A 14,508-nucleotide genomic window follows, 5' to 3' on the forward strand; every position below is an offset into this window, starting at 1 on the left:
CAAGTCCAATCTGTAGTGGAACAAAGAACAAAGGGCTAAACAAACTATTGGTTCACTTCCAGTTTGTTTGTATAACCAAGACTGAGAAGGAATGTAAAGAAACAAATGCAGCAATCTGTTGTTAGCAGATCTGATCCTCCTCTATCCACATCTCATTTACTAATTAAAGCAGAAGATTGTATTGTTTTCCGGGCTACACCCACATGCAGTCATTCATTACCTAATGACCCGAATTAAAACTTACTGTGGAACACGCTGCCTCCACCCTCCCCTCCGCCCTCCGCTCCCCCTGCCTTCAATTTCACTCATGCCTCCTCCTGTCATTCATCCTGCCTCTCCCTGCCTTCTTCCTCCCTCTTACCCAGAATGCAACACCGGCTGAGCAGGCTCAGCTGAGCTATAAAAAGGCATAGCATGGGGGAGGGAGGGCTGCCGTGCAGCAGGAACTGTGCAGACACACACGGGGATCCAGGGACAGCAGCCCCTTGCACTGGGATCTAGAGCCACAGCGCGAAACAGAGAGGTCAGTACAGAGGACAAAGGCTCCATAGAGGAAGAGCAGCCAGGAAATGGCCAGGAGTGGGTCTGAGTGACAAATAGAGAGATGTCAGAGAGAAAGAGTGTGGGCAGGCAGAGTGGGCAGGGCTGTTTGATGGGATGGAGAGGGGAAATAACAAGAGCACTGTAATGGTAAACTGTCACGGTTACTGGTTTCTATACAAACTTTGGTTAGTCACACTGTGGAAAATGGACGACACAATCAGTAAAGAGCAGGCTTTTGTGAATGCACTGCAGAGACATGTATGTGCATGTATGCATGTGTGTCTGTGTGTGTGTGTGTGTGTCATGCACAGTGATGGTATTGAATAGATGACATAACTGGTTTGCTGAGGGACAAACCACCATTGATCCTTATTCGTTTTTCCAGTCATTTGGTTTGACATTTCATTGCACATGGTTTACCTCTTCTCCTTCACCTACAACCATTAAAGGGCATTTTCATACAAGCTGCTCTCACCTTTTAATCCCACTGCCATTCTTTTAGCCACAGTGAAAAGGTCATTAAGAGCTCATGAGAGGCTGAATGCTAGTGATTCCTGTGAGACAATGGTGCACACTAAAGTAAACCAGATCGTGCATTTTAGAACACAAAACACGTCCCTGAGAGCCACAGCTAACAGTGCATTTATCTCGCTCCATCCTTTCACAAACAACATGGAATATCTTCCTCTGCACTGACGTCAAAGGGTCCCCTGTTCTCCCTTAAAGGGACAGTACACCGAATTAAACCAGCAGAGTACCAAGGGAACCAATGCTGTATAGAAGGAATGTACAAGTACTGTAGATCATGTGCTCGGTCCTGTTTTCACTCCTGCTGCTTCCAGGGGCAGTGAGTGAACGCTTCATCCATCTCCATGTGCTCTTGGAGAATGGTTGACATGCTATCCCTTAACAGCTGCAGACTGACTGTGTCTTTTTTTAGCTGGGCAGCATGTTAAAAAACAGTAATAAGACATGAGGGTGGGACAGATGATATGTATCAGTTTCTCTATATTTAATTTCCAGGATTGAATTACAAAAATCACGTTTGAATGCATCTCCTTAAACTTGTCTTATATTCTCTATCAACAGTGCACCCAGTTGCTATTGAATTATTCATGCTAACAATATGGACCTAGCCTTAATACAAAATTCAGGTGGCTTTGTCCACATGTGACAAAATCCTGTGCAAACATCTTGCAGCACCTCTAGATCTGATATAAGCCTCTGTTGGGAAATGTATTTTTAAGTAAAACCAAGCTTTGTTTCACTGTATATACTTTCACTTCCATAAATCCATGCAGTATAACATGCACTTGTAATGATATTTACACCAAATTTAAAGCAAAACATGTCTGCCAAGCCCACGAAGCAGGGCACCCGGGGGATGGTACCATAATAGGCCAAAGTGGCATTCCCAAACAGGCTCAGTGCTGACTCAGATGCCATCCTCCAAGTGACATTTACACAGACCACCGGGTTAACGGCTGCTGACATAAAACCGGACACCTGAGAAGCAGCACCACTAGTGCTGAGGAGTATTGCAAGTGAGAACCAGAGAACATGTTGGTAACATTTGCAGCTTTAGGGCGTACTCTGCATAGTACAACTCAATGGTAAACCAAGGCAACACATGTTAGCTAACATATAGAAAGCTATTCATTACACATTATAACATCTTTTTTTCTTTGCATTGGAGCTACAATGGAACAAGCGGGTGATCAATTAAAGGAAAAACCAACATAAAGTAAACCAACAATCCACTTACCCCACATGCACTACGGATTGGGGCATTGGAGGAGACAACCACTGTTAAGATAGAACTGAATTAACATTCTCAGTCACCTCATAAGGAGTTGCTCATCTGTTTTTTCTTGCATGTTGCACTAACACACATCATCAAATGTCAGCTGTCGGTAAAAATTTACGATCCCACATACTGATGTCTTTGCCGTAGATCTAAATTCAGATGTATTGAAACAGTTGCCAGCTGAACAGTGTGTGTGGCCGAAGCTTCTGCCACCTGAGCTTCAGCACTAAACCGTCTTTCAGTTTCACTTTGATCTTTCCTTGTACCATTTTGATGCAACATCAGAATCAACAGCACCTGCTCATACTGTTTCTACAGTACATGGTTGGATTTCTTACACTATACAGTTTTTAAACCAGTGTGTAGGATTTAGTGACATCTGGCTGTAAGGCTGTAGATTACAACAAAATGGATAGTATTGTATGGTAGCACCTGAACGCACCCTTCATGTTGTAAGGTCTTTGTTGGGGACAGCACTGTATTCTGTACTGTAGTAACAATGAGCCGCACTCAGTGCAGATATGAAGATCTCATGCTAAACTATGAAGGTTCTTATATTAAAGTGGATTATATTCAGGATTATACACTAAATTAAACTCAAATATAAATATTACATCCAATTTCTGCCAATAGATCCTGCCAAATCCTACACACTAGGCCTTTAAAGCTGATTTGTCAGTCTGGCACTATCAGAGGCCTAACAGACTGTTTGAGTATCAGGCATGTGCTAGTGAGCAAAGCAAACAGCTACAGAATCAGCAGGTCAAATTCAAGTCTAGAAACACAAACTAAACAGTCCTAAAGGCTTGAGACAGACCAAGTTACTTGATCAGTGCCCACACCAGTGTGACATCAGTTACCTGATGGAAAGCAAATACAATAGCCACAACTAGAGTATGCAGAATGTGTGGTGGACAATGAAAAATGAGAATGAATATAGAAGTTATGACCTGTGTGGTATTTGGCCTGTGCAAACTTCCCTTTAGTAAAAGTAAATGCAAAACCGGCTGGTTAGTTTGACATAGGCGCCATGTTGAAGTTATAATGTCAATGTTTCAAACACACCCTGGCACAATGACACTGACAAGTACCTACTTGAAGATATCTATTTAGACACAGCCCAGTGACTGACCCAACCCCCTTCCTCATTCTTCTGTTGTCTGTTTCCACGTTATAGAGAAGTGTAAACAGGAAACTCTGTGGCCGTTGTCTGCGTTAGATAGACAGTCCATCTGACTCTATTCATAGACAACTAAAAGACATTCTTACACCAATCAACTAGTGCGGGACTAGGACTGGCAGCTTTAAATACCACTTGCTACACAGTCAGAAGCTTCTACTGCCCCGTCTGCTCTGCAACAGGTTGGCCGACTCTCCGGGACGTCACAGGTTCTCACTGTTTTTTTTCAATACTGCAGGAGAAATAATAGAGTTCAGTGGCTGGTGGAGGGTGTCAGTGGGGTGACTGAAACATGATCCTCATGCAGGCATAGCCTTGTGTATTAGCAGCTTAAATCCCGCTACACTGTACAGTCTCCATTGATAAAAACGTTTAAAAATGATATAGATACTAACACTGGTATAATAAGTGTACTAATTAGAAGAGTTGTGCTAACGAAGAGTGTTTCCTGTCAACAGCATACAGTGATAAAGGGCAGTTTAAATATTTAATTTCGGTTTTGTGTGTTTCAAACTCACTCAGTTGAGAAAACTGTCATGCAAATAATTCTGTGACCTTGATGAATTAAGGGTGACAGTGGAGCAATCTTTCATTCAGGGTGCACAGGAGAGAATTTATTTGCATCATCCTAAAATTAATATTTGATAAACAATCAAATTCTAAACACATCATCAACGCTGACACCTGTCTTTTTGTTTTGATGCGGACATTAATCCCAGCTTTCAAAATGAAGCCTTGTCCAGACACTTGTTGTCCACTCTTCACACAACAGTGACAGTTTGTAATGGATTACCTTAAAAAAAAAACACACACACCAAATTGTGACCTACTTAGATTATCTTGCTGACATATTATCTGCTGTAGTGAATTCATTTGCCTTTTCTGTCTCCCTTTCTGTCTTTTAGTTGAAGGAAAACTCATCTAAAGCAACACAATGGCAGGTAAATAATTCCATATCTTTGATTAAGATTGTAAATGTTTCAATAATGATGAATAATGTGGTGCATTATGTTCATGTGTTCATTTCTATTTTTTTTTATTAAGGTAGTGAGGGCAGAATATTGCAGAGACAGGGTTTCTGTGTTTTCTTGGACTCTACTGCCATCTTTTGGTGTTTTTTGAGAATACAGCCGACACATATCAATTTAAATATTGTGTTGTTTCTTTTTTTTTTTTTCCTTACTTAGAAATGATATGGTATTAACGTGCAGTGTATTCGTGGTAGTCAATACAATGTAGTTAATAATAAATGGCCCAAAATCAAAATTCTTTCTTTTAGTTTAATGCAAATTCATTGGAATTAGTTCTTGTAGTTGCCAGTGGACAGTTATACATGGCTACAGAACAGCCTTGTGACAACAGTTGTCATGGCAACACTGTTTGAGTAATAGCACAGACCTGCACAGACAAAACAGCCAAGTGGACGAGTTGACATTACTGTGTATTGTGACTTTGAAAAAGAATGGGAAATACGTGTACGACTGGTTCCTCACAGCGAGATGGTTTGTTTGGGGGAAGAAAAAAAAATCCTTTTCATGTGAATTTAATTTTCTGGTTAGAAAGAACCTTTTAAATCTTGACACTTACCTCTTTTTCTCATTTCAGACAAAATTAAAGATGCTAAGATCATCTTTGTTGTGGGTGAGTACATCCAGTGTGAATTGTGTCTCTTTTTTTTTAGCTTTACTAAACTTAAATCTAACTTCCTTTATGGCACAATTCATTTCTCTGTCTTTCTTTTCCAGGTGGGCCTGGCTCTGGAAAGGGCACCCAGTGTGAGAAGGTAGTTACCAAGTATGGCTACACCCACCTGTCATCTGGGGATCTGCTCCGTGCCGAGGTGTCCTCTGGCTCTGAGAGGGGCAAGCAGCTCCAGGCCATCATGCAGAAGGGAGAGCTCGTGCCCCTGGTAAGAAACCAAAACCTATACACACTTCCTTTGTCTCTGTCTTTTTCCCTCTTGTACTGATAAGTAAAAGCACTTTGCAAAATCTGTGCACAGGTGAGATTAAAGTGATAGTTCAGGTATATTACCTGCAGTAGATTCAGATCAGTAGGTCTCAGTTTGGAGAAGCAGCCAGGAGCACCAGCACAGGAGCTGAGTGATGTACTAGATGTACTTCTCCCTGCTGCTTTTCTAAACTGGCACTGTTCCAGTCTGAATCTACTGCAGGTAATACACTATGTATAACTACCTCACCCAACCCCATGCCAAATAACCTGAGCTATCTCTTTAAAAATATGCACTCTAAGTTATTTTCTTATCTTGAGGTGCTATATCACGCTCTGAGGGTTGGCCATAATATTTCGGTGCTGCTTGCAGGACACAGTCTTGGACATGATTAAGGATGCCATGATCGCCAAGGCTGATGTCTCCAAGGGCTTCCTTATTGATGGCTACCCCCGTGAGGTGAAGCAGGGCGAGGAGTTTGAGAAGAAGGTAGGAGAGGGCGTGTTGAATTTTCTTTTTTTTTTTTGAGAGAGAGGTGGTCTATAATTCTTCCCTGCAACTATGGGAACAGGCTTAAATCATCCCAACTGTGTTTGATCTCAGATCGGCAAACCCTGCCTGCTGCTGTACATTGACGCAAAAGCAGAGACCATGGTCAAGAGGCTTATGAAGCGTGGTGAGACCAGCGGCCGTTCAGATGATAATGAGGAGACCATCAAGAAGCGTCTGGACTTGTATTACAAAGCAACCGAGCCAGTCATCGCCTTTTATGAAGGCCGTGGTATTGTGAGGAAGGTGAGTGTGCGAGCACCATGCACTGACAGAAAAAAAACATGTGTGAAATTAAATCTGACATGAATATATTCTCACAAATGGTGTCTGTGTTGCTTTTTTTGTAGATTGACTCCGAGCTGCCGGTGGATGAAGTCTTCGGCCATGTCGCCAAGGCTATTGATGCACTGAAGTAAAACAACATAACTAGATGAGTTGTGTCTGGTTGTTGTTGCTTGGTTTTTTAAAATTATTATTATTGTCTCAGAGTCAGTTTCATGAGGACAAAATATGAACACCAATGTGGATATTAGGGTTTCCATTCAGCTTGATCTGATAAGAGAAACACCATAAGGGCCATAAAGGAACAAAGATGCCTTAACTCCACCTCCAATCCAGCAATAAGCATCTACAGTTTCCAACGTCCGGAAATCCATTTGTTTCTACATACTTGCCTATACATTTTGTGCGTAGTATTTATTTAAACTGTACAAACATCTCCCAACCTATACAGCACCATCATCCTGGTGCCACCCTGTCATTTTACACAATCTTTAACCCTGATACATCCAGAGGCCCCTTTGTGAACTCCTTTGTGATTGTGCCGTTGTACATTGGCAGCGATCACCCACTGTGGACAACCATCATTTTTATCAATCCATTTCTATTGATATTTTAAGGACAGAAACTTTATAATTTTTCATCAAGGTGTAAACATGTAACATGGGTGTCTATAAAAAGAGATATATGTAAAAAAAAAAAAAAAAAAAAAAGGAAATTAAAATACAAGGGGAAAACAAAAACATTAAATTATTGTGTGTGAATATTTGATAGAGGCACTGTATGAGATAGACACTGTGAAGACCTATGAACAACAACACACATAAACAAGGCTTCCAAGCTGAAGACGGAAATGCTTTTCTTTTCAGAAAAATGTAGACACAACAGGATACAGGACACACTGCCATAGCCATAGTTCATTACTGTTATTATAACTTTTCCTTTGAGGCCCTCGATGACCAACAGGTCTTCCTTTACCTCTCACCTTCCTCCACACATACACACATACACACACACACGGACTTCCAGATGGCCAGCCAAGCAAACACTGCAACAGGTATCCGGACTGGCCTCCAAGGAGAGCTGTGATCATGTGTGCTGCGCCGTAGGGATGAGGAAGAGGAAAGCGGCTTCTGAAGGGGGACAGGATGTGTCCGTCGGAAAGTCAATCAAGAAAAGGCGTCTGTAAGCACTTTCATAAAGTCATCGAGGATGCTGCGTTGAATGCGAGGAATGCTGCTCTTACCTCATGAAGGTACAAAACAAAGATGAAGAGAGGAGGTGGCGGTGGAGTTCATCACGTACGACACAGACAGAGGGAGAGGGAGAGAGACATGCCTGAGCCTGTGTGTCACCGTGTGCTGCACTTCAGCTACCACAGCTTAAATGAACCTATTACAAATAAAAATTACAGGACCACTCCTTAAACCGCAATGTATACAACTGACATCAGTGTATGGTGGTTAGGGTTTGTAAATAGATCTAAATTATCCTTCTCCATCCTTCACAGTCGAATAGAAACCCTACAAAGAAAGTAAATTATATTCATTTTGGATCCCTCAAATATAGCACACCATGTTTAAAGGAAACATGGACCACCTGGATAACTAAATTGTAGAACCTCCAGGGGGGAAAAACTGCATCCAATCAAGTAAGAAGCATTTATTCATTCATCACATGGAGACAGATGTCAACAAAATAATTTATTGTCCACCCGCCTCTCAGAAACAGGCTTAATGAGCATGGAGATGGGCTGATGAGCAAACTGAGGCTTCCACATGTGGCACCGGTGGATGATATGAACTTAAAAAAAAGGAAAAAAAAAAGTGTTCGTGCTTATATGATCGTAAGTGCACTTACAACAGCTGCAGAGCCTGGCCTGGTGTAATTACAAGCAGCACCTGTGTGCAATCATCTATTAATATCATATATCAGTGTGGTATCACCTCTGTGGGAAAAGGGTCATTTATCAGTGGGACTGGTAACACAAGGATGAATCAGTTGGAAAACCTACTGTGGCAGCTCCAAAAAAAGAAAAAAAAAAGAAAATCAAAGCTTGTCAGAGACTGAATGCATGAATACCGTATGCATGCATGCGTAATATATCCATGGATACATAATGCTTTTGTTTCAGCTGTCAGACAACTGTATTAGAAATAAAATAAAAAAAAGGTAAAATGCACAAGGAGTGCATGAATAAATGTAACCTGGACAAGGTGCAGTGTCTCATGGGGGCTACCATCCCTCTGAGGGTGGTGCAGCTTTAGACATGCCTTGCCTGCTGAGAAAATAACCCCCTCTTTCAGACTGTCACAGAAAATCAAATGTGGCGTTGTGACTGTAATATAAAATTAACCAGGACCACTTCACTTAACTGAATCCCAACTGCACTTTCCAGCAAAAAAAGGAAAAGAAATTTAAATAAAACAAATCACACTAGAGTCAGATATGGTTTTTCAAACAGTATGGTTCCATAATGATGGGCCACATGTCAATTAGCTGCCTTAGAATGACTGTAAGGCTGACAGGCTTCAGTTCATCATGTATGAGTCCTGGATATTACTGCTGCAAGGCCATGCGTCAGATCTCTCCGTGGAGGACGATAAGGAAACAAGTAAGCTGATGCATACTCTTTATGCTCTCTCTCTTTTTCTCTGTCTCTCTTGCTATGGACTGCGGCAGGCTGGCTGGCTGGCACCACAGAGACCCAGTGGCACCGAGCGGGAACCAACGTCAACCTGTGATGAAAGACGATGGCGATTGTTTCCTGTTATTGAAACACTACTCGTGGGTGGGGGATAGAGAGTCATGGGTAGGCTCCAATATAGAAAAAAAAAAAAAAGGAAAAAGGAAAGCCATTGAAGGAGAGTGCTACTGTAGAAGTGTCCTTTGGCCAGCCTCAGAGGTGATGGAGTGCCTTAAATGAAAGCCAACTCTGACATATGCCTCGGCTATTAAAACCCAAGCCATACAAAAGCGCTACAGGATTGCGGTCTTTTAATTAACAAAGAATACAAGTGCTGTAAAACTGTCTCTGCTTAGTGTCATATCCCATGAGCATTTCTTTGTTCATGCTGCCTGGAGGAATGAGGTCGAGGCAAGTTCACAGCCAATAGGCAGAATATCAACTAGTCACAGAAAACAAGGCTTTGCGTCTGTCTGCTGTGAATGCAACGTGGTTTTTTTTTAGCACTCAAATGTGTCAAGTAGCACAATTAGTTATTAAGCACTTGTGATCTGCAATCACAGAGGAACCAGACTGGGCCTATGACCAAAATCTGAGTGCAATTTTAAATAATTGAGACAGATTTATAACATATATTGCATGCTATACAGTAGATTGAAATAGATTACAGTAAATCATGAATTCAACATATTTGAAAGATAAGGGGGTTTTCATTTAAAGACTCCTTTCAATCTTTTTTTCTTACCAAAATGTGAGGACAAGGACAAATTTGACTGAAATGCTTGAGTGGTTTTTGTCACTGTGCTGAGAATGAAAAAGGACCGGTGCTGTTAAAGCCAACAACACGTGACTCACATTTAGAGACAGAGAAAGAAGGAAACGGAGAGAGACAGACGGAGCTGCTGTTTGTATAATTTTCTTTGCTACAGCAGTTTTTCCAATTATTCTAAATGCTTTTGTGCCATTGTTAAACTCGGGTCTACACAGAACACCGTAGTCTGTCTCCTCTGCTTTGAGTTGATGACTCCTCCGGGTCTGTTCTGTACTGAAGGATGTTGTGTCTACTCTCTTTTTTTCCACTCCATTTGTCCTCACAAAGTGGTGGAGGTAGAGCACAGATAAACTCTGTTCCATCAAGAAAAACTTTAGCTTTCAAGGTTTAATCGTGTTCACCAAATTAACCAATAATTAAAATAAGAATAGTACGTGGTGCTGCTTGAAAGTTTGTGAAGCCCTTGAGTAGTTTAGATTTCTCTCTCTCATTTTTTTTTTTTTTTTTTTTTTTTTTACCATGCTTTTCTTATTTCACCATTGTCAGTTTTTACACATGAAATGTCAGGTTATGTTATGTAATGTTATATTATGTTTATGTGAAACATGGAATCAGGGTATTTGCAAAAGTATGTGAACCTCAGCTGCATTGGTAAAGTTAGGTAATAGACTCAGGTGAGACATACACATACACCAATCAAATGAAACATTGTTAGGAAGGGTTTTGCAAAACAAATCGTTTACACATTGAGGACACACAGCGTTTCCACAACTCTGCCCAGAAGTAGACTGCCATCAAAACTTTCACCAAGAAGCACCAGAAGAACAATACATCAGGTAAAGGTCAACCCACACATCATCTCCAGAGAGTTGCAGACCTCTGGCAGTATCTGGAATAAATGTACATGCATCAATAATCAAGTGAAAAATAGACACACATATCATTCATGGGAAAGTTACTAGAAGGAAGCCTCTGCACTCAAGAAGTTACCTTTTTAAACTTGGCCAGAGAGCCCTTGGACGAACCAGAGGCCTTCTCGAAGTCCATTCTCTGGACAGGTGAGGCCAAAATTGAATTATTTGGCCACAATCACAGGCACCATGTTTGGAGGGTTCACAAACTTTCAAGCAGCACTATGTGCTATGTGGACGAAAAACTTTAATATAAAACTTTTGGTTGGGTGTTATTTAGCAGAGTGTACAACACATAAGGGGTTAGGTTTAGGGTTAACATTTTCATTATCAATAATGAAATTAATTATGGCTGAATTCCACTTGTTTCAGATCTTGCTCCAACCTTTTTTCTTCACTGTACTGTAGACATTCTGACATGTAACGGTAGAAATACAAATGTAACTCATTATTACATGGAAAATGACTGTGTTCCATTTAGTTTGTCGAGCTCCAGTAGCTCCATGCTGCTGGTGTTGCACATGCCGGTTCAGTGGCAGGTCTCGCTGCTGGGGCACATGAAGGAACTGATCCATTGTCCATGAAATATGTTCCACCTGTGCTTTTTCCTGTTATGACAGGTCAAACTGTGGAAATGTCAGCTGGTTCTCTCATATGTTTCCATCCACCTGCTTATATACAGTATGTATATATGTCTAAAAAATACCTGAATGTTGACGCTGGATGATTGTTTTAAATCTATGAATTTACACTTTACTGAGGTGGAAAAGGTGGTGTAGTGATAAAATCAAAATGTGAGTAGTGTAATGGATATAGAGCAAATAAAATCATGATGTATATGAAGCATGTGGGTGAAATGGCTGCTTGACTGAGGACACAAATGAATACGTCAAATAAACAGTGGATGCCATATTTCCATCACACTGTCAGAGTCAGACTAAAGCCCTTTTTGTTATCAGAGCTTTAATGGTATCTCCTCCTCTACAATTACTTTAATGACATCTAACTAATGTTATACGTAACACCTGAGCTTTCCCTGCTACAATATATCAAAATGTCAGCAGTAAAAAAGACCAAATGACATGTTGTTCATTTCCCTGTTGCAACTGTCAAACTTAAATCATTATCATTTATTAGAGCTGCACCTGAAAGCACTGCTTCATCCACTCATTCACCATACACTATAGTGAGCAATAAATCAAGATGCCACACACTTATGACTCCTTGTCATTTTGTGTCATTGCCGACAGTCATATAGGATCCTACAATCATAATCATTTATGATAAAATGTATCTATAAAATGCAACACAGTGCATTATGTGCATGTAGGATGGTCTACCTGTTGACTGAAAATAGGTAAATCATTTTCTCTTAACTAAACTTGGTAATAATTGAAAAATGATGCATCAATTTTCAAAGTATATAGACCGTAAAATATAACACTGACCTTTAGCTAGATATACGTGAATAATTTCCTTAATAGCACTGTAATTACACTGAAATTGCCTCCTTGTGGCATGGCTGCTCTTCACATGACTACATTAGATTATATCTGAGTCTGAGGAACAGGTAGAGACTATGTAAAGAAAAGAAAAAGTAAATGTGCATTGCATAAACGGAGCAAAAAATTCAAACATTCATTGTGACAACATGGCATCAGCCCAGGGAAGCTTGGACCTGATTAAAGAGCCATGTGGAGATGAATATAAATGAGTGAAAAAACATGGTGAGGCTGCATCACAAGAGGTGGCAGCACGAGACAATAAGTACAACACACCTATTGAGGCTGTTGTCCTCAGTATCAGTGCTGCTCTCATTTAATTTGCAGCACAACAAAGCCAGACACGTGTTGCACTGTGTTGTGTTGAGTAGAAAATGTGCAGGTGAAAAGCTGGTAATGCTCCAGCAAACACATTGCTTGTTTTTATTTTGTTAGGTCTGCATTTTGTAATAACATTGTTGATAAGTGTTTGGAGTGCAGCAAAAAGAAAGAAAGAAAAAAGAGCAGACAGAAAAGACCACTAACTCCGGCATCACTGGTTTTAGAGGGTTACTTTTAGAGTGTTATAGTTTTAGATGGACATGCACAGCACAAAATGCTACAGAGCCCAGAGATGTAGTTGCCCAGATATTTCAAACTATGAGCCCATTATGATGAAATCTGGACTGGACAGGCTCAGATCAGTTCAGTTCAGATCACAGCACTTTAAGATGCTATATCAAAAAAAATAATTCTCCAGCTATGATCCTCTTGAGGTTTTTGGCACAGTGACTGACGGTGTATAAGGACTACTTTCTTCTGTGTGAATTGTGCGTTGAAATAATTTTGTATAATGCATCATCCCACTCAGCCTAATGACCGAAATATCTACCAGCCTTGATGACAACAATGATGGGATATTACTAATACTATGTATCAGAAACAGTCAGATGCCATATAAACTGTTATGACTCATGAATTGTCATATCCTTTGGGGTTATTTTTTCAGCCGTCTCTCTAAAAATCCCAATGTTGAGCCACTTCAGAAAGAATTTCCCGAATTGAAACAATAAAACTGTAATTCATTACAATGTGAATGTAAAACCAGGAGAAATGTGTTTTCACTAGTCACCATCATTAGTGGGTCAATTTAATCCTAGAATTAGGAAACATGTTATAACATTACACAGCCTTTATTGTCCACAGACATGTTTTTCTTTCTTTCTTGCCAAGAGGTATATACGGACACTGATAACAGTCAGATGTTTGTCAGTTAAATGAAAAACATGTGGTTAGAATACTGAGCTTATTGGAAACAGGCAGAAAAAATCTTTATCTATAATAATCATTTCAGGGTTATAAAATCAGAATGAAATGTTTACCTCACTGTGTAATTTGGATAAGCTATGAACAGTTTTTTCTTTGTTGACCTCCTATTTGATAGCTAACAATGACCACTATGATGAGGAAAAGATCTTGAAGACCTAATAAATCTTAGGCAAGTTGTAGTATAACAGTTCCTCCTCATTAGTCTGCATTATCTACCTCTTATGAGTTGTTTTTCTCATAATTATGAGATTATGACACCTGAATATACTGATTATATGATTATAAGACTTTTTGACAGTTATTATAAGGCTATCAGTTACAAAAAAATTACAAATTATCATACATATAAAATAATACCTCAAAAATCTTGTGTATTTTTTTTGCAATGCATGGAGCATGTTTCTGTAATGCAGTTTTGTTGAAGCATACAGTAACGTTTCGGGAAAAATCTTGGCAAGTTTATTCCACACTGACGCCCGGAGGCTGAAGCCAAGAAACATAAAGTCAAAACTTCCACAGAAAATGACAGTAAAGGTCCATCAGATAGCAGATTCATCATAGCCTGTCTTTTTTTTTTTTAATAGACCTCGTGCTGACCAGATGAGATAATGCTTGACAGGGGCAGCAGCACTACCCAAGACAGAGAAAAAAAAGAAAAAAAAAGAAAATTGGGAGGCCGGTGGGAGGGGTGCTAAAGTAAATCCGCACCGCCCAGGCAGGCAGCACAAAAAGTTTGGAAAGTCCTGACACCGTTACACCGTTGAGTGCAGCCACATCCTCGCCTGTGGATTACCAAGCCTGCCTCACTCCAGAGAGACAACCTCCTCTGAAAAAGTAAGCTTTGTGATTCATAACTTTGTGATCACTTTTACAGACTAGTATATCAGGGATGTGTGCTCTTTTTTTATTTTATTTCCCTTGTTGCCTAGAGGGCAGTAAATAAACCACACTCTCTTCCCTCAGTCTACATGACCGTAATATGCTGCTGTATGGAATAACGAGCTGATACGACCTTAT

The 14,508-nt window shown here is 40.3% G+C and overlaps 2 protein-coding genes across 3 annotated transcripts in view; both read left to right on the forward strand.

Moving 5' to 3' along the window:
* The first annotated feature begins 361 nt into the window (after positions 1-361).
* Positions 362-6,467, forward strand: ak1 (adenylate kinase 1). The gene is made up of 7 exons (XM_083984167.1): positions 362-523; positions 4,436-4,471; positions 5,136-5,171; positions 5,276-5,439; positions 5,854-5,970; positions 6,085-6,276; positions 6,381-6,467. The coding sequence occupies exons 2-7, from the start codon at positions 4,465-4,467 to the stop codon at positions 6,447-6,449; spliced, it is 585 nt and encodes a 194-aa protein (XP_083840293.1). The 5' UTR covers positions 362-523; positions 4,436-4,464; the 3' UTR covers positions 6,450-6,467.
* A 7,761-nt stretch (positions 6,468-14,228) lies between these two features.
* eng (endoglin) overlaps positions 14,229-14,508 on the forward strand; it is a 36,838-nt gene continuing 36,558 nt past the window's right edge. For both annotated transcript variants that reach the window (XM_083983597.1, XM_083983598.1), the window contains exon 1: positions 14,229-14,325. The gene's annotated coding sequence lies outside the window, so the exon portion shown is untranslated. The remainder of the gene's footprint in view (positions 14,326-14,508) is intronic.

The sequence above is a fragment of the Trachurus trachurus genome (genome assembly GCF_905171665.1).
Source record: "Trachurus trachurus genome assembly, chromosome: 12".
Taxonomy (NCBI): domain Eukaryota; kingdom Metazoa; phylum Chordata; class Actinopteri; order Carangiformes; family Carangidae; genus Trachurus; species Trachurus trachurus.

Bases quoted from the DNA above. Each gene is read 5' to 3' on its own strand.
- ak1 (XM_083984167.1), top strand. The intron at 5,440-5,853 runs GTAAGAAACCAA...TGCTGCTTGCAG, and splicing joins AGGGAGAGCTCGTGCCCCTG to GACACAGTCTTGGACATGAT. The intron at 6,277-6,380 runs GTGAGTGTGCGA...CTTTTTTTGTAG, and splicing joins GCCGTGGTATTGTGAGGAAG to ATTGACTCCGAGCTGCCGGT.